A 24,662-nucleotide genomic window follows, 5' to 3' on the forward strand; every position below is an offset into this window, starting at 1 on the left:
CCACAGGAAATCATGATATTTTTAGAATATCGCGATATTCTGAAAATATCACAATATTCATCATTATGGATATTATTCGATATTAAGGACTGCGGGCCCAAGCCTGACGGTTCAGCAGCCTCTTGTTCAGCTGGAGGATCAGGAGGAGGTCCAGACTGAACCTGCACCGACCCGCTGCTTCAGGTTCTGCTGTAGAAAAACCACAGCTTCAAAATCTATAAAAATATTCAGTCAGTTTCACTCCTGCATCGTCCCGCTGCCGTACATCACCCACACCTGCAGCATCAAGAGTCCTTACAAAAATAAAAGCGCTCCCCTGAGTTTCTTCAGTCTTCATACAAACGGCTCGTCAGTCCCCAAAACCCCTCCGGACGGTTACGAATGCCCCGGGGTGGGGGGTGTGTGTGTGTGTGTGTGTGTGTGGGGGGGTGATCACCAGTCAAACACATTGATTAGCTTCCTGTGCTACATTTGGACTGCAGCTCATCCACCCTGATTGGTCGGCGATAAACAGCCAATCAGAGCTTCTCAACTGAGTTTGGGTCGTGACCTAAATCTGATCTCTGTGTCGGCATGGCGACCCGACAGATTTTAGGTGGAAAAAAGTTTTATGTGGAAAATAGTTTTGTCTTCGCGTGACAGGTCAGAGGTCGGACACGTCTGTTGCTGGGATTCACCTGACAACAAACTGAACTGACCGAGGCCTGCACTGCGGAGCAGGATTTGGGGTTAGCGAGGTAACTTCAGGTGTAATCCAGGGTTTTCAGGGTCACGAAGGTGGTTTACTTTTTACCGGAGTATGTCGCCATAGCAACTCATGCTGAACGGCTAACCTGCTCCGGAGCAGCTTATGTTCAGGTTACCGGATCGAAATGGATAAAAAGCTTTCAGTCAAAGGTGAGCGTATGGGCGGAGGTTTAGCTAGACAGCTGGTCGGTGACGGAGTTACAGAGTTTTGGGGAGTTTTCCTTTAATGTGCGATCGGTGGCGGAGGCTCCGCAGGATCAGCTGGTGCGGAGGAGGAGTCAGGCAGTGAGCTGATGGAGGCGGAGCCGCTTCAGAGCTCCAGTCATCTGGTTTCCACTAACTGGGCTTCACATAAAACTCATGGATAAACGGGTTATTGATTAGCTTTTAGCAGGCCGTAACCCTGAACCGGCCACCGGGAGGCGCCGCTGCAGACCAGTGGTTCTCAAAGTGGGGTCCGGGGACCTCCAGGGGCCCTGAGGAGCTCCAGGAGGTCCCCAGCAAGATGAGGAATAGTTACATTTCACTAATTCACTAGAAATAACTACGGCTATTCTAATCATAAGTTTCATTCTCACCACTATTATCACCACTATCTCTCCATGAACAGTGATTCAACACTAAATCAACAACTACACTGGTCCCATATGGGAGTGAATCTGCTCTACAGGGTGACAGCAGAGAGGAGAAAGGAGACGCTGAACTACTGAGAACATCTCATCTACCAGAGATAGAGGGAGGGAGAGAGAGGAGGAGGAGGAGCAGGGGGTGAGGAGGAGGAAGAGTGAGACGAGGAGGAGGTGAGGAGGAGGAAGAGGTGAGGAGGAGGGAGAGTGAGAAGAGGAGGTGAGGAGGAAGAAGAGGAGGAGTGAGACGAGGAGGAGGTGAGGAGGAGGAAGAGGTGAGGAGGAGGGAGAGTGAGGAGGAGCAGGAGGAGGGAGAGTGAGAAGAGGAGGTGAGGAGGAGGAGGAGGAGGTGGAGGAGGGAGAGTGAGACGAGGAGGTGGTGAGGAGGAGGAAGAGGTGAGGAGGAGGGAGAGTGAGGAGGAGGAGGGAGAGTGAGGCGAGGAGGAGGTGAGGAGGAGGGAGAGGTGAGGAGGAGGGAGAGTGAGGAGGAGGAGGAGGAGGAAGAGTGAGAAGAGGAGGTGAGGAGGAGGAGGAGGAGGAGAGAGAATGAGAGGAGGAGTGATGGACGGTGGGTTGAACAGAGAAGGTTCTACGGGTCCCGGCGGAGGAACCAGATCTCGTTGCGGCGGCAGGGCACCCCGGGGTTCTCGTACACGGCGACCATGTAGTTCTGGCGCTGCAGGTCGTCGGAGCCGTCCAGGATCTCCCACAGCAGGCCGATCTGCTGGCCCACCGTCTCCTCCGTGGTGGTCCCGAAGAACAACCTGAGGACCGAACCAGAACCCGTCAGAACCGGTCCGCTGCTAGCTCACGCTGCATCATCACATTTCAGCTCTAAGAATCCATCTGAAACTTTTTCAGCGCTCACACACTTCCTGTTTACTTTGCTGGCTGCCGATCTTCTGCTGCGTTCAAGTCACGTTGGGAAGGGTGGAAGAACGGGATTTCGCCGCTTTAACACATTCTTTACATGTTTTACTCTTTAGAAAGTAGAGCTGAACAATTAATCGGGGAAAAAAAAAATCAAAATCACAATATGAACTTCTGCAATTTCCAAATCGCAGAGGCTGCAGTTGCGTCCAAATCGTATTTCTGAACACGGTGTTTTAGAGCTGCAGGTAATCTTTGGTCCATGAATCATCAGACTCAAACTCAGTAAATCCTGCACACTGACATCTATTTTTTAACAAAATCACTTTTCTTTAAACAATTTTAAACTTCTAAAAAATGTAGGACGAGAAAAACTTGTGATGATATGAATCGCAATTGCAATATTCTGTCAAATAATCGCAATTAGATTATTTGTCAATCTTTAAGCCCTATTAGAAAGCACACTCATTTGTATTTCTAAATTTAAAATCAAGCCAATGTGTATTCAAGTACTTTTTTCTGCCTGAAATGACAGTGTTCCCGACGGCATGTGAAGGCAGCATGGGCTCGCTGCTGCTGTAGTGACGGCTGCGACAAATCCAGGAGATAATGAGGTGAAGGTTGGACTTTTAGACTCGCTGTACAGTCGTTTGGCTTCAGAACACTTGGATTATGCAGCTGAAAACAATAAAGCCCCGGCAGAAGGCTGACATGGAGCTAGGTTGGATGGAGTAGATACATTTTCATTTTTCAGTGAACTATTCCCTTAAGACAGTCCTCGATTTCTTCCAGAAACAGGTTTAGCGTACAGCACTATTCTAACTTCTATCATTTTATTATTTTGGTTGGTTTGGGTCGGAGTCATCGATCGGTTCTCCTGATCGGCCTTTAGAGAGAAATAAAGTTCTCCGCTCTCATATTTAGAGTGAATATCGGCTCGATTTGGACGGCGGGCCGATCGATCGGTGCGTCCCTAAATAACAGCGACGATCTCACCGGGAGACGACTCTGAACGGGTCCCGGGACACGATGCTGATGTCGGGGTCGGCGGGCTGGGGGGGGTCGGCCTGGAACTCGGCGGGCAGGTAGAACGCCGTCAGGACGTCCTTTTTAAACGTGTTGCCGTCCTCCATCATGTTGATGTAGCTGACGATGGGGACGGTCATGCCCAGGTAGCGTCCTGTTGGGGTGGGGGGGGGGGGTCAGGTGACAGGTACTGCTGGTTAGACTGGTATTTATCAAAAAATAACAAATAAATCACCGCCGTCCACCTCTGATATGATGGAGGTTCCTCCATTAGTGGCTGGTCAATGTAACTATTATTATTATTATTATTATTATTATTATCATTATTATTATTGTTATATCAGATGTGTGACAAAATAAATCCTTCCAGTGTGGGAGGATTTTTCTCAACAGCCCCAACTACATCACCCTGCAGCTAGAGGGGGAGGAGCTAGAGGAGTCGAGTTTAGGGGAAGCTAAAAGAGGTGGAGCTAGCATAAGCAGGTTAGGAGGAGGAGCTAAAGGAGGCGGGTTAGGAGGAGGAGCTAAAGGAGGAGGAGCTACAGGAGGCGGTTAGGAGGCGGAGCTAAAGGAAGCGGGTTAGGAGGCGGAGCTAAAGGAGGAGGAGCTACATGAGGCGGGTTAGGAGGCGGAGCTAAAGGAGGCAGATTAGGAGGAGGAGCTAAAGGAGGAGGAGCTACAGGAGGTAGATTAGGAGAAGGAGCTAAAGGAGGAGGAGCTACAGGAGGTAGATTAGGAGGAGCTAAAGGAGGAGGAGCTACAGGAGGCGGGGTTAGGAGGAGCTAAAGGAGGAGGAGCTACAGGAGGCGGGGTTAGGAGGCAGAGCTAAAGAAGGCAGATTAGGAGGAAGAGCTAAAGGAGGAGGAGCTACAGGAGGTAGATTAGGAGGAGGAGCTAAAGGAGGCGGGTTAGGAGGCGGAGCTAAAGGAGGAGGAGCTAAAGGAGGCAGGTTAGGAGGCGGAGCTAGAGGAGGCAGGTTAAGAGGCGGAGCTAGAGGAGGCAGGTTAAGAGGCGGAGCTAGAGGAGGCAGGTTAGGAGGCGGAGCTAGAGGAGGCAGGAGGACCTGCTGAGTTCTCCTTGCAGATGAAGCGCATCAGCTTCATGAAGGCCATGGAGATGCTCTGCTCATACAGATCTTCTCCTCTGGTGACACAAGCCCACTTCCCTGCTGGATACACCCTCTCCTCATACAGCACCTCCCCCATCTGACACACACACACACACACACACACACACACACACACACACACACACACACTTTATTAGCATGAACGTTCACAGCAGTGTAGTGTTGTGTATTGTGTTCTGTAGCCTCAGCAGTTGGTTTGTAGCGGTTGTTTACCTTCTCATGGCGGCTGATGGGGGCGAAGGGGACCGGCTCCCTCTGCTGGCGGGCTCGGGTCATTTCCTGGATCGGCCCGGTCATTTCTGCCAACACACACCAGCAGGACGAGTCTAAATACAGTGGCAGGGTTCTCTAATGGAGACAGACCGTCCTGTGACTCAATCCCCCAAGACAAGTTAAGCCTGATTTATGGTAGGGCGCTCGACACCTTTGATAAGTGTCGCTCGACAGAAATGACGTATTTTCAACAGAAAAAAGTGTCTCTCGACACTTTCCCAACATGTCGCGCACCTGGAGAATTTTGTTATGTCGCGGACACCGTCACATTTTGTCACGCAATGTGATTGGGTAGTCACATTGCGTCACACTAACGTCGCCATGGAGATTGTAGTTTTCACTGAACTGAACGTCCTTACTGATATTTTGGTCTGTAACTTTTTTGTCCTTGCTTAATTAACTAGTTTAATTAGTTTAGCTCGTAGCAAATATGGAGGGTATCGATGAAAGACTGGCAGAACAAGTTAAGACAGTATCACCACCTGTATGATTCTTCAATGAAAGAATACAAAGACGCGCAGATGGCATTAACGTTGTGTAAAGAGATTGCCGATACCCTGAATATCAGTATGTTGGACTGCAAACGTCGGTGGAAAAATCTACGGGACAGGTAGGCTGTGTTTACTATCCCTGCTATCTTTATTGGTCAGACGAAAATGTTACAGTAGGCTAAACAATAACCACTCGGTGGTCGAGAAGATTATTCTGTATCATGGAAGTTTAACGTTAGGATAGCGTCTGGTTACCATGGAGATGACTGAAAACTTTCGCCGAAGCATAAATTACAAATGTCGCGCGGCTCTTCATTTTCTGTCGAGCGACACTTATCAAAGGTGTCGAGCGCCCTACCATAAATCAGGCTTTAGTCTACTCTCCTGGTGGAGTCCTATAGGGAACCGAAGTCGTCGTCACCCCCCACCCCCACCCCCACCTTCTCCCTCACCCGGAGGGGCCGACACCTGGTGGGTGCTGGCCCCGCCCCCTCACCTGGAGGAACTGACACCCGGTGGGTGCTGGCCACCGCCTGCCAATGGGCCAACAGGTTCTCCCTCTCCACCTCATCCATTGGCTCGGGGTTGTCAGTGATGTCATCATCCAGCTGTTCATCGTCCAATCCGTCGAGGTCTTCCAGGGAGATGAGGGCCATCGCTGATAATGAAGGAGCCGACCTTTGAACCGAGGAACCTGAGGAGAGCAGAGAGACGTTCACCTCACTGCTGCATGAGGACAACTGACAGAACTGACAGAAAAACAAAGCAGCTCACAACAAACTGATTTGAATCAAGTGAGTTCATTTTCGTCAATAAATGGAAACGAGCGGGTTCAGTACCCAGACCTTCACGCTACTTCCCAGTCTTCGGTTTATTCAGTGATTTTAAGTCATTTTATTTTGATATAGGCCTGGCATTTACGTCATGTGAAAACCTTGTAACTCGTCTTTCTGACATGCTGAGAAAACCCTCTGACCTGACCAAACCGTTTCAAACCCTTTTGGAAAGTGTCAAAATGCTTCTTCTTCAAGCTGAACACAAGGCTGAGTTTCTTAGTTCCTGAGAAGTTGACATTTTGGAGAAAAGAGGTTTTCACCCGACAGCAAAGACACTGAAAAACAATTCTGCATGTTGACAGAATTTCACTCTTTACAGTTTGAATTGTAAGATGCTCAGTAGAGACACAAAGCAGCTGAGACCTCAACTTGCAACACTTTCAATTACAGGCATTTTTTGTAGGTTTACATTGCTGGAGTCAAAACATAAAAGAGACGACAGTTAATTTGAATATAACAGGTTGAAATCATAACGGCTAGCTGGAGCTGGAGCTCCATCTGGCTCACAATATGGCAGGAACCAGAACCGAGACCAGCACTTGAACCTGAACCACAACAGAAACCAAACAAAAACCGCATCAGAGTTTAGACACGACACCGGCTCGGCTCGGTCCGGTTTCTGATGTCTATTCTGGGTTATATTTTGTGTGAAAAGCGGCCGGGCCGGGCCGGACTGCTGCACGACACCGACTCACTCTAAACACCGCTTTTCACACAAAATATAACCCAGAATAGACATCAGAAACCGGACCGAGCCGAGCCGAACCGAGCCGGTGTCGTGTCTAAACTCTGCTGCGGTTTTTGTTTGGTTTCTGTTGTGGTTCAGGCCTGTCTCTGCCCAACTGTTGTCTCTGTGCGGCTCTGGAAACTAGGTCAGCCCGGGACTCGATCCCGCGGCACGACACAGGACGCTGACACGCTTCTGACGGCTCAGGTCTTAAAAAACCTCATCTGGGCTAGCTGACTGAGCCAGACTGCGGTCCGGTCCGGTCCGGATGAACTGAACTGGACCCGGTTAGAGTTAGCGCGGTTAGCACGGGACTACTGACCTGCATTGTCTTAGAGTTAGCGTGGCTAGCACGGTTAGCATGGATCTACAGCGCCGGGTTAGCACGGGTCTGGACAGCCGGACCGGGATCTGGTCTTACCTTTCTCGCCAGGTGAGTCTCGTGCCTGCTGACGACCTCTCAATCACAACAAAAACCTCCTTGACAACAACACGCGGCACTTCCGGTGACACGTCAACATAAAAATAAAAGCACCCAGCTAGAATAACAAATATGACTTCTTGTCATCTTTTTCAAAATAAGAGCCTGTTTGAGCGACACTACCGAAGCGAACGCGAAGAGTCTGTGGTGAACTCCTATACTGTTGTTTTTTTTTAATGCAAAATGTATTTTTCACTGCATATATCAATATCCATACAGGCCATATAGATAGACTGCAAGGCTGCAAAAATACACACACAAGTTCTCAAATACCAAACATATAGCAGAGAACTTTGAAGGTTTCTAATATCTTATAAAGTCTATTTTAGAGCGTTTCAGTGGCTAAAGGCGCAGTCCACATGTCTGTTATTGTGCTGTGAAAAGAAATTTACAAAAACATTTTATTCTGTACACCCTAAAGCCAACATACTATTTTTTAATAGAAATTACAAAATGTACGCTTTTATTATGAATTTAGTTTTTTCCTACGCTTTTCACAATTTTCAAAATAAAAGCCTTACTGACGGACGTGCTGTAACGCTTTCAAACAGCACACTGTGCAGAAGTGAAAATACAGAATATATTTGAGGAAGAATGAGAAGTAAATGGAAATTATTCTCCCCAAAATGTGTTTTTCACAGAATAAATGTATAACCGGACAGACCTCTGCACGAGCGTGTGTGACCCATGGATGTATTAAACTAGCTACCCATTCTGTCACGTGATGTAGGAGCCGAAATCCGGTAAAATAAATAAATAAATAAAGGAAATTACCTTTTATTATTACTGAATAAACGGGAAAAGCAAATATACAAAATAGGAACAATAATAATAAACAGAACAGAGTATGGGACAATATATAGATAAACAAACAAAACTATATGAAAAAGGAGGATGGGTGGAAAATAAATGTGTTAAAAAGGACATATTTCATATTTCTCAGATACCTGGTTATTTAAAATATATACTGAATTAATTTAAAAATAAGATAAGATGAAACTTTAATGCTCCCTGTGGGGAAATTGGTAAATATTGGTGAATAACATAAAATAACCTGTTAAATATTAGTTTATAATATGTGTATTGTAAATAACAAGAGACAATTTCCTTTCCATTTCCAAGCGTGGCTGTGATATTTATCCTGAATGATGATAAAGTTAGTAAAGTGAAGTCAGGAAGAGGAAGAGTCAGTAAAGAAAGAAGAAACAAAAGGAGAATAGAGATGAATTCAGATGACGTTTCATATTTCATCTCATTTCTCCTGAGCAGATGAGACAGAAGTGATGGATCATGGATGGAAGTGAAGATCTTCTTTATTTAACTTCCATCCTGATCCTTTATGTCAGTCCATAGTTTCTCTTTGATGTAAATGTGTGAAAGTTGATTCTCCTCTCAGATCTTCACAGTCTGGGTTTGTGGTCTGACCTTTGACCTCTGCTGCCTTCTGCTTTTCTTTCATTCATTATTTTCTCTAACTGTTTATTCCTCTTCAGGCTGGAGGGGGGGGGGAGATAGAGACAGATAGATAGACATATAGATAGATAGATAGATAGATAGAGATAGATAGATAGATAGATAGATAGATAGATAGATAGAGATAGATAGATAGATAGATAGATAGATAGATAGATAGATAGATAGATAGATAGATAGATAGATAGATGACCTCTGACCTCTCTGGTGAAATGTGGACATGTATAAGTCTCAGAGGGATATGACAAGAAACCAATTCATTAATTAATAATAATAATAATAATAATAATAATAATAATAATAATAATGATAAAAGGACCTGGGCTTGATGTTTGAGATCTTTACTGTGACAAACAGAAGCAAACAGCAGCTGCTCAGAGAGTAAAAAAGACTTTTATTGTACATTATTTACAAGGCAAAGAAACTGTGTGAAGAACCACAGACTTCCTGTTCAGTTTAACATGCAGACTGAACAGCAGTGTTCAGCTGCAGACTCACAGACTGAACACAGACTGAACACAGACTGAACACAGACTGAACACAGACTGAACAGCAGAGTGTTCAGCTGCAGACTGACAGACTGAACACAGACTGAACAGCAGAGTGTTCAGCTGCAGACTGACAGACTGAACACAGACTGAACACAGACTGAACACAGACTGAACACAGACTGAACAGCAGTGTTCAGCTGCAGACTGAACACAGACTGAACAGCAGAGTGTTCAGCTGCAGACTGACAGACTGAACACAGACTGAACACAGACTGAACGCAGACTGAACGCAGACTGAACGCAGACTGAACGCAGACTGACAGACTGAACACAGACTGAACAGCAGAGTGTTCAGCTGCAGACTGACAGACTGAACACAGACTGAACACAGACTGAACGCAGACTGAACGCAGACTGACAGACTGAACACAGACTGAACAGCAGAGTGTTCAGCTGCAGACTGACAGACTGAACACAGACTGAACAGCAGAGTGTTCAGCTGCAGACTGACAGACTGAACACAGACTGAACACAGACTGAACGCAGACTGAACACAGACTGAACACAGACTGAACACAGACTGAACAGCAGAGTGTTCAGCTGCAGACTGACAGACTGAACACAGACTGAACACAGACTGAACAGCAGAGTGTTCAGCTGCAGACTGACAGACTGAACACAGACTGAACACAGACTGAACGCAGACTGACAGACTGAACAGCAGTGTTCAGCTGCAGACAGACAGACTGAACACAGACTGAACAGCAGAGTGTTCAGCTGCAGACTGACAGACTGAACAGACTGAACAGCAGAGTGTTCAGCTGCAGACTGACGGACTGAACACAGACTGAACAGCAGTGTTCAGCTGCAGACAGACAGACTGAACACAGACTGAACAGCAGTGTTCAGCTGCGGACTGACAGACTGTAACAGCTTTACATATTCTACACTCAAACCACATGGAAGTGTATTCTGTTAAGAGACCTAAAGACATGATGTATTCTGATTACAGATATTTGTGAAACATTAGAAAGATTACTGCTGTGAAACTGTTGAAGTGAAAGCAGAAACTCACAACACTGAAACAGCCTGTTCTGTGTCACAGATAAAAATTTGTTTATACGCAAACCTGAAGTAAATTTAATGAACTTAATCGTTTTTCACCTTTTCTTATCTGTACTTTTATATCTGAAACTAATCAGAATGTAATTACTGAGTTTGGGTAATCTCTTGCATTATGGGAAATGTTTTTAAAATCAGCATGAAGCTTCAGCAGCTTGAATGGATTCAGGCAACAGACTAAAACATGAGTGTGTGTGTGTGTGTGTGTGTGTGTGTGTGTGTGTGAGTGAGGCTTCACGCTGAGTTGTGACCTTTGACCTCGCCGCCTCACCGGCCCTCTGAAGCCCTTTGGAACCCCAAGAGCCTAAGACTGGGAGAAAGGGCTCACATCGCCTCCTGGTGGCGACCAGCAGCGGGACGGGGGGGAATCTGATTTCTCTTAGTTGGCGTCACAAACTGCGGAGGTTTGTCATTACAGACGGATCCACCGACGTCAGTAGAAGATTTAAAAATCAGAACTGTGGAGCGGTCAGTGGAACGACTGATCCAAAGCTAGCAAAATCAGTATAACCATTTACATTTTTTTAATGCACTTGTATCTATCAAATTATTTCTACTGTATAAATTGTGTCCTATTGCTGTAATTAATTGTTTATGTATTTAGTTTTCTTTCCTGACTTAAATTTGTAACTTTGCTTTTATGGAGTGCTATAAAACAGAGTTTAAGGAAAAAAAAAGATACAAAAATCAAAATTGTCAGTTATATTCACAGTAATACAATCAACTCTACTTACGAAAAGCGACTAATCTCTGCTGCAGATTGTTTATGGCTGATTGTAAATTCATAGAGTTAAAAAAGTGAAACATTTCCACATAGCAGACGTCGTGCTGCTTCCTCCCACAGGCCCTGAACGCAGCATCACACTGGACTGAACAGAATAAACATAGACACCAAATGAACTCTATTTACAGTGATGACACGGGCGCTGTGGAGGTGTGGCGGGACGGAGGGAGGGAGGGAGGGAGGGAGGGAGGGATGGAGGGAGGGGGAGAGGGAGGGAGGGATGGAGGGAGGGACGGAGGGGTGGAGGGAGCGAGGGAGGGACGGAGGGAGGGATGGAGGGAGGGAGGGAGGGAGGGATGGAGGGAGGGGGAGAGGGAGGGAGGGATGGAGGGAGGGAGGGAGGGAGGGACGGAGGGATGGAGGGAAGTTTAAAGGCTACAGTTCATGTTTCAGTAACTGACTGCTCTGCTGATCCAGAGTCAGCTGACAGTTTCCAGCTTTAACAGGAAGTGACGAGTCGCTCTGAGCTGGATCATCGCAGACCGGACCGCATCCTGTCTGGCGGTTCAGATGTTCGACCCTCCGTCCAGAAATAAGACACTGATACGTCTGGAGTGGACCAGTACTGGACCAGTATGATCTGGTTTGTTCCCAGTTTGGTTTGGTTCTGATACACTAGAGATGGTAAGGCCACTGAGCATACTGGGTTCTGGCCGACTTTCACAGGGAACCAGTCCGTCCTCTGCCACACCAGTACAGGTCCAGAGCGGCACTGGTTTGGTCCTGGTCCGGTCTGGTCTGGTCCTGGTCTGGTTTGGTCCTGGTTTGGTCCTGGTCTGGCACTGGTCTGGTCTGGTTTGGTCCTGTCTGGCACTGGTCTGGTCCTGGTCTGGCACTGGTCTGGCACTGGTCTGGCACTGGTCTGGCTTGGTCCTGGTCTGGTCCTGGTCTGGCACTGGTTTGGTCTAGTCCTGGTCTAGTCCTGGTCTGGTCCTGGTCTGGTCCTGGTCTGGTCCTGGTCTGGTCCTGGTCTGGTTTGGTCCTGGTTTGGTCCTGGTCTGGTCCTGGTCCTGGTTTGGTCCTGGTCTGGTTTGGTCCTGGTCTGGTTTGGTCCTGGTCTTGTCCTGGTCCTGGTCTGGTCCTGGTTGGGGGGTCAGTAGCTGTTCTCGTGTCCAGCCAGGATGTACAGGTTGCTGGGCTCAGTAGGATTGTCGGTGGCTCGGCTCTCCAGCACCACCACCCTGCAACACAGAGCAACAACGGGTTTCTGTTCCTGTTTCCGGCCCGGACGGTCGGCTCAGACGCGGCTGAACAACCTGCATCAGTTTTTATTGACTGTTTAGCAGCTGGTTAAGTAGCTAACTCGCTATCAATCGACTCTGATGCTATGCTATGTGGTCAGCAAGCTAACACTAACTGTACATGACAGGAAAACCATGAATGTAGCATCTATATTATATAATATTAAGGATTCCTCCACGTTGGATTTTTCAACACGGCCAAATAATTGTTTCTATTGGCCGGCTGCATGAATTCGCAGGTCAAAGTTCACCAAATCTGAACTCTCAGGAGAAGTGCAAAATCAATTTGCAACCAGAAGCTATTGTTTTTATTTGTTATGTCCTCCCATGTTGGTACTATTAATGTAAGGAATATTCATCTTATCGCTTGTGCCACCTTACAAAAATGAATAATTCTTCATAATCATCTGTGTGAAAAGACCCATATTCCTCACATTAATACCCACATGGGAGGACATTCCCTACTCGTCCTTCCTGTGGTTTTCAATTGACATCAATGGGAAGCGAAGCAAATTTCTGTGTAAGTTCGTGCTAATGTGACAGCGCTTTTATATGGGTGATGCTTCTGAAATGGTTCAAAGTGTGGACAGACAGACAGACAGACAGACAGACAGACAGGTGAACAGACAGACAGGTGGACAGTGGACAGACAGACAGACAAGCAGACAGACAGGTGAACAGACAGACAGGTGGACTGACAGACAGGTGGACTGACAGACAGGTGGACAGTCAGACAGGTGGACAGTGGACAGACAGACAGGTGGACTGACAGACAGGTGGACAGTCAGACAGGTGGACAGTGGACAGACAGACAGGTGGACTGACAGACAGGTGGACAGTCAGACAGGTGGACAGTGGACAGACAGACAGGTGGACTGACAGACAAGTGGACAGACAGACAGGTGGACAGTGGACAGACAGACAGGTGGACAGACAGACAGGTGGACAGACAGACAGGTGGACAGTGGACAGACAGACAGGTGGACAGTGGACAGACAGACAGGTGAACAGACAGACAGGTGGACAGTGGACAGACAGACAGGTGGACTGACAGACAAGTGGACAGTCAGACAGGTGGACAGTGGACAGACAGACAGGTGGACAGTGGACAGACAGACAGGTGAACAGACAGACAGGTGGACAGTGGACAGACAGACAGGTGGACTGACAGACAAGTGGACAGTCAGACAGGTGGACAGTGGACAGACAGACAGGTGGACAGACAGACAGGTGGACAGTGGACAGACAGACAGGTGGACAGACAGACAGGTGAACAGACAGACGGGTGTCTCACCTGTCAGAACCCAGCAGGTGGAACATCCTGCTGCTGTCGCTGATCTCCTGAGTGATCTGGAGAGGAAACAGGAGACGTTACCACGGTGACTGCAAAGGTGGGGGAGCCAGTCCCTGATTGGATAATTACCTCATTAGATTTGAAGCTCCGCCCCTGCATGCCGTGTCTCCAGAAGGCCAAAACACTGTCCTGTAAACACACTGAGGAAGAGGAGGAGAGAGGAAGGTCAGCAACATACACTGAGCTGGACAGAGCTGGGCTAAGGAGGTTTAATGAGGTTTAAGGTGGTTTAAGGAGGTTTAAAGAGGTTTAATGAGGTTTAAGGTGGTTTAAGGAGGTTTAATGAGGTTTAAGGTGGTTTAAGGTGGTTTAAGGAGGTTCAAGGTGGTTTAAGGAGTTTAAGGTGGTTTAAGGAGGTTTAAAGTGGTTTAAGGAGTTTTAAAGTGGTTTAAGGAGGTTTAAGGAGGTTTAATGAGGTTTAAAGTGGTTTAAGGAGGTTTAATGTGATTTAAGGAGGTTTAAGGAGGTTTAATGAGGTTTAAGGTGGTTTAAGGAGGTTTACAGAGTAACTGTACCCTGGACACCCAATGGTGAAAAGTTCACCATTAGGTGTCAGGCTAACCTAACCTTATATTCTGGTTTTCATGGCATTCAAGTGCCAAATAACCCCGATGTTAAAAGTAAGTGGAATATTGCTTTAAGGTGGTTTGAGGTTGTTTAAAGAGGTTTAAGGAGGTTTAAGGTGGTTTAAGGAGTTTAAAGTGGTTTAAGGAGTTTAAGGTGGTTTAAGGAGTTTAAGGTGGTTTAAGGAGGTTTAAGTGGTTTAAGGAGTTTAAAGTGGTTTAAGGAGTTTAAGGTGGTTTAAGGAGTTTAAGGAGGTTTAAAGTGGTTTAAGGAGTTTAAAGTGGTTTAAGGAGTTTAAGGTGGTTTAAGGAGGTTTAAAGTGGTTTAAGGAGTTTAAAGTGGTTTAAGGAGTTTAAGGTGGTTTAAGGAGTTTAAAGTGGTTTAAGGAGTTTAAAGTGGTTTAAGGAGTTTAAGGTGGTTTAAGGAGTTTAAAGTGGTTTAAGGAGGTTTAAGGTGGTTTAAGGAGTTTTACGGTGGTTTAAGGAGGTTTAAGGTGGTTTAAGGAGGTTTAAGTGGTTTACCGATAGCCTCGATCTGGAAGTTGAAGGTGAGCTCAGCTGACAGCTTCCTGCTGGACTTCAGTTTCCCCTGGAGATTCACGATCTTTATACAACCTGCAGAAACCAGGAAGTTGAAATACAGCTCAGCTCATTTCCAACACAGTATCAAAGAATTAAAAACAGTACTTCTCTAAATCCAGAGGATCCAGTCTGTAAAAGTCTCATTTTGTCGACTGAGGACTTCGGGTTCCTGCTGTCTGTCTGTCAGTGAAATGTCGAGCTGCCAGATCTCATTTAGGATCCAAACTCATCAAATTCAACAACAACTGGTGTAGATTTATGTGGAACGTCTGCTCTGAACTAACGGCACCAGTTCACTTTCATTTTATTTCCCTGACTTATCAATCATGTGTTTTGTTTTTGTTGTTGCGGTTTCCTCCAGATAGTTTCTGGTTCTGAATGGTTTCTTTAGAGAACAGAAAGCCCCTGGAGGGTTTTTTAAACTCACCTGCTCAATCTGAAGTTATTTTTTAATCTTCTGTGTTTTATTTTCATATGTGTAAATACTAACTGAAGTGTAATAAGTGAACTCACGGTCCAGGCAGACCAGGATGGTGTCTCTCTCCAGCTGGGTGACGTGGATCACACAGGTCTGAGGGTTTTCTGTCAGGAGGAGAACAACATGAAGAACATGAAGAACATGAAGACTACAGCCTGGAGGTTCAGGATTAGGCAGCAGACACACTGATCCATCAGAAAAGAGACAGAATTATTGATGATAGATGTGTGTGTTGGTTTGTTCTGAGCGTCAACATGGCGGTGAGGCAGAAGAACAGGAAGCTTTGCTCATAACGAAGAAACAGACGAATCCGTCCATCCAGAAAAAGTTCAGCTGGGTTGAACTGCTGTCCGTCAAAACAGAAATCTGACAGATGGAGCAGTCCTGTCCGACAACAGACAGCTGTCAGTGGAAATTAACTGAAATGAACGGAGACGACAGACAGACGGATCAGAGTGACCGCCGCCTTGGGCTTCAATCTCCAATATCCAGTCTAGTCTAGTCTTGTTTATTTGTATATATCACATCACATATATATCTACACACATTATATAGGTTACATACTTCATATACATACTACACATCATTTTACTAGATTATATACATTATATACGATACTACACAAGCACAGCATGTCTTCGGACTGCGGGAGGAAACTGGAGCACCTGGAGGAAACCCACGCAAACACGGGGAGAACACGCAAACTCCACACAGAAAGGACCGGGGTAGAGACTCGAACCCACGACCTTCTTGCTGTGAGGCGACAGTACAAACCACAGAGCCACCGTGCGGCCCGTAAATCTATCCAGACTAGAAGAATTCTGACTTTAATGTAGATGTGGGTAGGTACAGTAGATATAATCTCAGGTGTGTTCAGGTGTACCTGACTCGGGGGGGGCGGGGCAGGCCGAGTTGGGGTCGAGGGTCTGGAAGCCGACGGGCTGGCTGGGGTCGGATCCCCGGCTGAGGCCCAGGCAGATCAGAGGGTACGGCTGCTCCGGGACCACCAGCAGCTCCAAAACCTCCAGAGGACAGGGAGGCTGGAAGTCCACATTCTGGAGACACGGGACGCCGTTAAAGGATAATTACAGCTACTTTCAACCTGAGCCTTATTGTGCATTAATGAGCTATCGGATATATTGTAAAAACAAATTTCCTACTTGGAAATTTCACACGAACGCCCTCCAAAGTCGGATGATTAAGTCGGAAATACTGAGAAAATTTTGCTACCTGACTTTTGTGTCTTTTGTGTCAAGTTTTGTGTCCTTCAACAGTAAGAAAACACATTCACATACAACTGTGATGCAAGTTTATTGTTCAGACTAACCTAACATTTGTTTGAATGAAGTTTGTCTAATTAACTTGTTAAACTGCACAAAGTCAGTCGTTTATTTTTTGTCTTCTGGGTTTGAATTTCCATCAAAATAGCACATGAAAGCAACACTGTTCAGCAGCCGAACTGGAAGTCCTGGCTTCTGCACCAGCGCATGAACGCACAATTATTTTCCTTGCTTTTGCCATCATGCCATTGATTCTAGTCAAAATTTCATCACTCACTTGGCTGCAGAGCTCCGTACCTCTAATACAGTTCAACAGGCAAATGGAAACTCAGACAGTCGACCCCGTAAAGCGAATGCAACACGTTTCTCACCTTGACCAGCATGAACTTCTGCATAGGCTCCACCCACTCCAGCAGGACCACGCTGGACTGGAAGGCTCCGCCCAGGTACTTATGACCTGTGTAGGGGTTCCTCACTGTGGGGGGGGGGGGGGGAGGAGGAGGAGGAGGAGGAGGAGGAGGAGGAGGAGGAGGGGGGGTCAAAGGTCATCACAGCTGCTGTCAAACTAAACACACAACACACTCTCAGGCTGGAAAAGAGTCTGGTAAGTAAGTCTTCAGTATCTATCCTTCATCCGGACTCCTCATCCTGTTCTATTTTAAACATCGAGCTGGCTGCTAAAGTAGTGAAAGTGCCTGGTGTATTATGGGATGGCAACAGAGACAGGACTCACCCACGCAGCATTTCAGACAGCCTTTAGTGTCAGGAATCTTGTTGGAGATGGAAAATTTCCTGGAAGCCAAAAAAGAGGAAAAAAAAAACCACACAAGACCAGAGAATTTATCCAAGCCTGATGGGTAAAATGACCTCAAATCTTTCTGTTCTGTTTCCTGAGCAAATGCAGAACTGATCTGAAACCTGGGATGGGGAGTGTGCTGTCTAAGCCTGCACATGTTACAGAAATTAATTTTCAGTATGTCTACTCATATTAACTATGCTCTCAGAGACAGAGATCAGATCACAGTCACACCAACTCCCGGCCTGATGTGGCTTTGATGTTCCTCGTAGAACATCACTGAAGGCTTTTTCTAGGATCCGCTGGTAAATTCAATTTATACACACGATGAAACAAGCGGCACGAATGTCAATAAAATCAACTTCTGTAACCGCTCTGCTTGTTATCCCTTTGTCTTCTCTGACATTTACAGTTTCTGGAGTGCTAAAGGAAAAATGTGCTCACTACCATTCTGACCTACAAAGCGAAAGGGCAGTTACTGCATGAGAGCAAGACAGAGAGAAAGTGAGGAACTTTATCTTCATCTTCATCATCTCCTGTCCTGACAGAAGTATTCTTGGTACAGCAGTGGATGATTTCCATCGTTCAGTTGCACCTCTGGGTCTAATTTATTGTTCAAATGAAATCTAAACTTGATGTTCTCATGATGTTTGACCCTAAAAACCCAAAGAACATTTACTGCTGTTTAGCTTTTTTACTCCACTTCCCGTTTCCCCTCAACCTTTATTAAAAAGAAGCTTTATTCCAACTGCTTCCATATTTTGTTGGGCGTCTGCCTGTAAGTTGCCACATCACCTCAGGCTGCCTCTATCCTTCTGATATTAAGGCTGATGAGAAGCTGTGAAACCTCAGGAGAGTCTGATAATAATTAAGATTATTTTTGGTATTTTTTGCCTTTATTATGCGGTTGAAAGTAGAGAGGGAAAGACTGGGAGAGAGAGAGCGATGACATGTGACAAAAGTCCCGGTCTAGATTCAAACCCAGGACGCAGTTACACGGTCTGATCCACCAGGGAGTTAAGGTTTTATTAAAACATTAGCTGCTTGCTGGATCATCTGTGTGCTGAATTTATCGGTGGATCCTACTGATGTGCAGAAGGTGTTGGTTGTGTCTTGTGTGGAGTTTGGTTTTCTGCAGGCGGCAGGAGAAACTGACCGGGGGACGATGCGGTCGGGCAGCCGGTGCGTCGGGATGGAAACCGGCAGCTTCTGCTTCTGACGAGCCTGTTCAAACAGACCGGCCAGGCTGTGGCAGTAGAGCTGGGAGGCTTTACCTGCAAAACAGCATCAACACCAAGATGAACACCAGGAGGAACACCAGGATGAACACCAGGATGAACACCAGGATGAACACCAGGATGAACACCAGGAGGAACACCAGGAGGAACACCAAGATGAACACCAGGATGAACACCAGGATGAACACCAGGATGAACACCAGGATGAACACCAAGATGAACACCAGGATGAACACCAGGATGAACACCAGGATGAACACCAGGATGAACACCAGGAGGAACACCAAGATGAACACCAGGATGAACACCAGGATGAACACCAAGATGAACACCAGGAAGAACACCAGGAAGAACACAAGGATGAACACCAGGATGAACACCAAGATGAACACCAGGATGAACACCAGGATGAACACCAGGATGAACACCAGGATGAACACCAGGAGGAACACCAGGAGGAACACCAAGATGAACACCAGGATGAACACCAGGATGAACACCAGGATGAACACCAAGATGAACACCAGGATGAACACCAGGATGAACACCAAGATGAACACCAGGATGAACACCAGGAGGAACACCAGGATGAACACCAGGATGAACACCAGGATGAACACCAGGAGGAACACCAGGAGGAACACCAAGATGAACACCAGGATGAACACCAGGAGGAACACCAAGATGAACACCAGGATGAACACCAAGATGAACACCAGGATGAACACCAGGAGGAACACCAAGATGAACACTAGGAGGAACACCAGGATGAACACCAAGATGAACACCAGGATGAACACCAGGAGGAACACCAGGATGAACACCAGGATGAACACCAGGATGAACACCAGGATGAACACCAGGAGGAACACCAGGAGGAACACCAAGATGAACACCAGGATGAACACCAGGATGAACACCAGGATGAACACCAGGATGAACACCAAGATGAACACCAGGATGAACACCAGGATGAACACCAGGATGAACACCAGGATGAACACCAGGAGGAACACCAAGATGAACACCAGGATGAACACCAGGATGAACACCAAGATGAACACCAGGAAGAACACCAGGAAGAACACAAGGATGAACACCAGGATGAACACCAAGATGAACACCAGGATGAACACCAGGATGAACACCAGGATGAACACCAGGATGAACACCAGGAGGAACACCAGGAGGAACACCAAGATGAACACCAGGATGAACACCAGGATGAACACCAGGATGAACACCAAGATGAACACCAGGATGAACACCAGGATGAACACCAAGATGAACACCAGGATGAACACCAGGAGGAACACCAGGATGAACACCAGGATGAACACCAGGATGAACACCAGGAGGAACACCAGGAGGAACACCAAGATGAACACCAGGATGAACACCAGGAGGAACACCAAGATGAACACCAGGATGAACACCAAGATGAACACCAGGATGAACACCAGGAGGAACACCAAGATGAACACCAGGAGGAACACCAGGATGAACACCAAGATGAACACCAGGATGAACACCAGGAGGAACACCAGGATGAACACCAGGATGAACACCAAGATGAACACCAGGATGAACACCAGGATGAACACCAGGATGAACACCAGGAGGAACACCAGGATGAACACCAGGATGAACACCAAGATGAACACCAGGATGAACACCAGGATGAACACCAGGATGAACACCAAGATGAACACCAGGATGAACACCAGGAGGAACACCAGGATGAACACCAGGATGAACACCAGGAGGAACACCAAGATGAACACCAGGATGAACACCAGGATGAACACCAGGATGAACACCAGGAGGAACACCAGGATGAACACCAGGATGAACACCAGGAGGAACACCAGGATGAACACCAGGAGGAACACCAGGATGAACACCAGGATGAACACCAAGATGAACACCAGGATGAACACCAGGATGAACACCAGGAGGAACACCAGGAGGAACACCAGGAGGAACACCAAGATGAACACCAGGATGAACACCAGGAGGAACACCAAGATGAACACCAGGATGAACACCAGGATGAACACCAGGATGAACACCAGGAGGAACACCAGGATGAACACCAGGATGAACACCAAGATGAACACCAGGATGAACACCAGGATGAACACCAAGATGAACACCAGGATGAACACCAAGATGAACACCAGGAGGAACACCAGGATGAACACCATCAGTTACATGTTGGTTGTATGTTGTATCAGTTATATGTTGGTTGTATGTAACTGACCAGATATGGAGAGCAGGCTGTTGTTCATGACGTAGACCCAGGTACACCTCCGAGGAAACAACTGCAGAGGGAAAAATCAGTCTTATGTCGGCCGAAAAAATCATATCAAAAAATCAATATACTGTAGACCGGATGAGACGGTTCATACTGTGGAAATGTTTAAGGCTAATCGGTTATAAAACTCTTCAATTGTAATTATAATTGAATTCTTACCTGCTCCATGCAGTTCTCATGCAGTTCGTTCAGGTTTAAAGTGTAAATTCCCTCCTCAGCTCCGAAGATCAGATACTGGTCTGAAAGACAGAGACACAGATAACAACCAGACTGGGAAATGACCAGCAGACACCAGTCTCATACTGGGGAACGTCAGTCTGTGGCTAACCAACCATCACTTCAGTCCGATTCCAATCTAAACAGCTGGTTGGTTTCCAGTCCGGAGGCGACAGGTTATGATGAGTAACAGTGATGACAGATGAGTTTATGGACAGATGATAGAAAAGTGTAGAGCAGATACAGTATGTGTGCTGTTCAGACACTAAAACACTGCAGGGGATCAGAAGGTAATGAGATACAGTGGAGCTTCAGTACTTTTTATTCCTATTCTATATTTTACATCCAGTCGTTTCTGTGACTCTCTGATCCAGAGAGACTCTACTGAGCTCAACAGTAGAATCAGCTTCAGCTCCTGAACATTACAAGAACCCAGCAGTAAGGAGGTCAAAGGTCAGAGGTCACAGCACCCTGACCACAGATGGAAACAGACTCAAGCCACATGACCTGGACTCGAGTCACAATTTTAATAGCTTAAGACTTGACTTGGGTTCTGGTGACTTGGGACTTGACTCTGACTTGTACTTTGATGACTTGAAAAGGTTTCTAAAGTCTTGACTTGAGATCTTGTGTTTGTGTAAATGACTTAGATTGAAAGTGATGAGATTTGTTCCAGCGGACGACTGAATTTAAATTCTGTTTTCTGAATTTGTGTGGAATGATTGAATTTATTGAAGTTGAAACTGATTATAGAAATCAAACTCATGATGCTCTTACCAAGTTTTTATCCTATTAAAACCATATTGCATTGAAAAGTCCTAGATATTTAGTTTTATTTAAGATATTAAATTGATACTGGACTCTTGATTTGTTCTGACTTGACTTGCTGTTCTACATTTAGACTTGAGACTTGACGTTAATGACTTGGACTTGACTTGGACCTGACTTGGTAATCTACATTTAGACTTCGGACTTGACTTGAGACTTGTGCCTCAAGACTTGAGCGCAGTTGACTTGGTCACACCCGTGGAAGGAACAAATAGAGAGAGAGAGATTTTGGGTTGGTCTGACCTCTGGTGTCTGGGTTGATCCAGGAAGCAGCACAGTGGATCTTCAGTGGACAGCCGTTAAACACCTTGGAGAAACACGCTCCCATCTGAGGAACCAGCAGAACCAGCAGAACCAAGACTGGGTCAGATACTGAGACTGTTTTAACCAAATACTGTGTGTGTGTGTGTGTGTGTGCGTATGTGTGTCTTGTGGACTTACATGGACTTTGGGGGTGGGGGGGAGTCCGTTGCTGATTGGTTTCTGGTGAAGGAAGAAGACTGACATCAGTACAAAGTCTCTCTCTCTCTCTCTCTCTCTCTCTCTCTCTCTCTCTCTCTCTCTCTCTCTCTCTCTCTCTCTCTCTCTCTCTCTCTCTCTCTCTCTCTCTCTCTCTCTCTCTCTCTCTCTCTCTCTCTCTCTCTCTCTCTCTCTCTCTCTCTGCAATCATTCACATCGCAGCACATCAGATGGTTATATTTATATTCTATTTTTTTTTTTTCATAGTAACCCCACTATCCATATTATATCCATATTGGTATTTGATATCTCATAATGCTATGTTTATACTCTCTTATATGCAGCCAATGTTTTAATTATTAATAACATGCAAGTACACCCAAACTTATCAGTAATCCATACTGTTTCCCATCCTTCCCACTCACACAGTCGACTGAACATGTTGGACTTATCATCTGTGTGTGGCTACAACTGTTTAGATTCAGTTTTTTTTTATTTATTGCTTAAGAAGCTGCTCTTTAATAAGGAAGCGATACGAGTGTTTGGGCTTCAGCGCTGCAGTGGGCGACATCTGAGGTAAAAATACTTTTCCATTTATATTTCTGACTCATGAAATTATGAAAGTTGAGAATAAACAGCAGGGAGCTGACAGACCTCGGTGTAATACCACTCACATATCAGGAGGTTCAAAACACAGTACATCCAGCTTGGACATAAAATGATATCTAACGGATCTTGCTCATCATTTCAAAAATATCCCTTCTGTAAAATAGTTTTATTTTGTAGACAGAGCTCTTGTGACAGCCTGAAGCTTCAATAAGACTCAACAGAGTTTGTTCAACTTCTTCAAATTTTCAAATGATGAAGATCTCATTTTGAAACAAAACCCTTCAAATAATTCCAGTCGTTTGTTTTAATCTGCATGGTGCAGCAGGTGGGTGGAGTTTACCTCATCAGGACAGGTCAGGTCAGCTGTCAGTCAGGCAAGTTGACTTAACTGACTTCCAAATACTCCACTGAGCTCGACTCAGCTGTCTGGTACTCACTAGATAGACCATCAGTTACATTTGTCATTCTGTTCTTTCTGCATTTCATGTCAATTTGGATGGTTAACCCCACCCATCTGGCATCTACGTGGGCTAAAAATAAACCATCCCAGCTATCAGTGACGGTACAGAAGGTTTATTACAGAGACAGACGTTAGAGAGAGAAAAGTGTTTCCTCTTACTGGAAGGTCTTTCTTGTCTTTCCTGCTCTGAACACCAGAGGGCAGAGTGGACTGCTGCTCCGAGGAGGCAGGGCCGTTCCCTATAGACACACAGCAGGAGAGAGAGAGAGAGGACACACTGTAGGACACTCTGTAGGACACTCTGTAGGACACACTGTAGGACACACTGAAGGAAACACAGTAGGACACTGTAGGACACTCTGTAGGAAACACTGTAGGACACTCTGTAGGACACACTGTAGGAAACACTCTAGGAAACCCTGTAGGACACAGTGTAGGAAAACCCTGTAGGACACAGTGTAGGAGGTGTATGTGGTGTATAGGAGGGATAGAAGGTGTAAAGGAAGTATAGATTGTGTAAAAGTGGTATAGAAGATGTATAGAAGGTGTAAAGGAGCTGTAAAGGAGGTATAGAAGGTGTAAAGGAGGTGTAAAGGAGGTATAGAAGGTGTACAGCAGGTATAAAAGGTGTAAAGGAGATGTAAATGAAGTATAGAAGGTGTAACGGTGGTATAGAAGATGTAAAGGAGGTGTAAAGGTGGTGTAAAGGAGGTATAGAAGGTGTAAAGGAGGTGTAAAGGAGGTATAGAAGGTGTAAAGGAGGTGTGCAGGAGGTATAGAAGGTGTAAAGGTGATATAGAAGATGTTAAGGAGGTGTGAAGGAGGTCTAGAAGGTATAAAGGAGGTGTACAGGGTGCAGATGGTGCACTGTACAGCTTTAATATTTGATCCAGTTGATCTTCCTGGAGACAGACTGGACCTGCAGCTCATAACGACAATACGTAAATATCTGTAAATGTAAAGAAAATGTGAATGTTCCTCCTGTCTGCTCACATCCATCTAACAGACCAACACACTAAAAATAGACTGGACACTGTCACACTGTGACGGACTGTGTGTGTGTGTGTGTGTGTGTGTGTGTGTGTGTGTGTGTGTTATCTTGAGCCCTGCAGTCTGACTGTAAATACCAGCCATCAGCATCTGGAGCTAAGAGAGAGAGAGACAG

The 24,662-nt window shown here is 46.0% G+C and overlaps 2 protein-coding genes across 2 annotated transcripts in view; both read right to left on the reverse strand.

Moving 5' to 3' along the window:
• Positions 1 to 1,916: 1,916 nt before the first annotated feature.
• On the reverse strand, positions 1,917 to 5,852 carry soul4 (heme-binding protein soul4). The gene is made up of 5 exons (XM_071898789.2): positions 5,659 to 5,852; positions 4,612 to 4,697; positions 4,333 to 4,474; positions 3,240 to 3,423; positions 1,917 to 2,137 (listed from the first exon to the last, which is right to left on the reverse strand). The coding sequence occupies exons 1-5, from the start codon at positions 5,816 to 5,818 to the stop codon at positions 1,963 to 1,965; spliced, it is 747 nt and encodes a 248-aa protein (XP_071754890.1). The 5' UTR covers positions 5,819 to 5,852; the 3' UTR covers positions 1,917 to 1,962.
• A 5,505-nt stretch (positions 5,853 to 11,357) lies between these two features.
• The window catches only part of LOC139911279 (mitogen-activated protein kinase kinase kinase kinase 3-like), a 71,291-nt gene continuing 57,986 nt past the window's right edge, over positions 11,358 to 24,662 (reverse strand). Inside the window, exons 21-34 of the mRNA XM_071898784.2 lie at positions 23,657 to 23,736; positions 22,411 to 22,452; positions 22,213 to 22,297; positions 21,085 to 21,164; positions 20,872 to 20,932; positions 18,527 to 18,644; positions 17,308 to 17,366; positions 16,946 to 17,049; positions 16,178 to 16,349; positions 15,330 to 15,398; positions 14,757 to 14,849; positions 13,741 to 13,811; positions 13,612 to 13,667; positions 11,358 to 12,257 (exon numbers count right to left, since the gene is read on the reverse strand). Of these exons, the coding sequence (XP_071754885.2) occupies positions 12,170 to 12,257; positions 13,612 to 13,667; positions 13,741 to 13,811; positions 14,757 to 14,849; positions 15,330 to 15,398; positions 16,178 to 16,349; positions 16,946 to 17,049; positions 17,308 to 17,366; positions 18,527 to 18,644; positions 20,872 to 20,932; positions 21,085 to 21,164; positions 22,213 to 22,297; positions 22,411 to 22,452; positions 23,657 to 23,736 (1,178 nt within the window). The 3' untranslated portion in view covers positions 11,358 to 12,169. The remainder of the gene's footprint in view (positions 12,258 to 13,611; positions 13,668 to 13,740; positions 13,812 to 14,756; positions 14,850 to 15,329; positions 15,399 to 16,177; positions 16,350 to 16,945; positions 17,050 to 17,307; positions 17,367 to 18,526; positions 18,645 to 20,871; positions 20,933 to 21,084; positions 21,165 to 22,212; positions 22,298 to 22,410; positions 22,453 to 23,656; positions 23,737 to 24,662) is intronic.

This window comes from Centroberyx gerrardi, chromosome 3, assembly GCF_048128805.1.
Source record: "Centroberyx gerrardi isolate f3 chromosome 3, fCenGer3.hap1.cur.20231027, whole genome shotgun sequence".
In the NCBI taxonomy this organism is placed as follows: Eukaryota; Metazoa; Chordata; class Actinopteri; order Beryciformes; family Berycidae; genus Centroberyx; species Centroberyx gerrardi.

Excerpts from the sequence above, each read along its gene's own strand:
- soul4 (XM_071898789.2), bottom strand. The coding sequence starts at position 5,818 with ATGGCCCTCATCTCCCTGGAAGACCTCGACGGATTGGACGATGAACAG. Across the intron at positions 3,424-4,332 it reads CTGCAAGGAGAACTCAGCAG|GACGCTACCTGGGCATGACC; the intron begins GTCCTCCTGCCT and ends CCACCCCAACAG. Across the intron at positions 2,138-3,239 it reads CCGTTCAGAGTCGTCTCCCG|GTTGTTCTTCGGGACCACCA; the intron begins GTGAGATCGTCG and ends TTCGGTCCTCAG.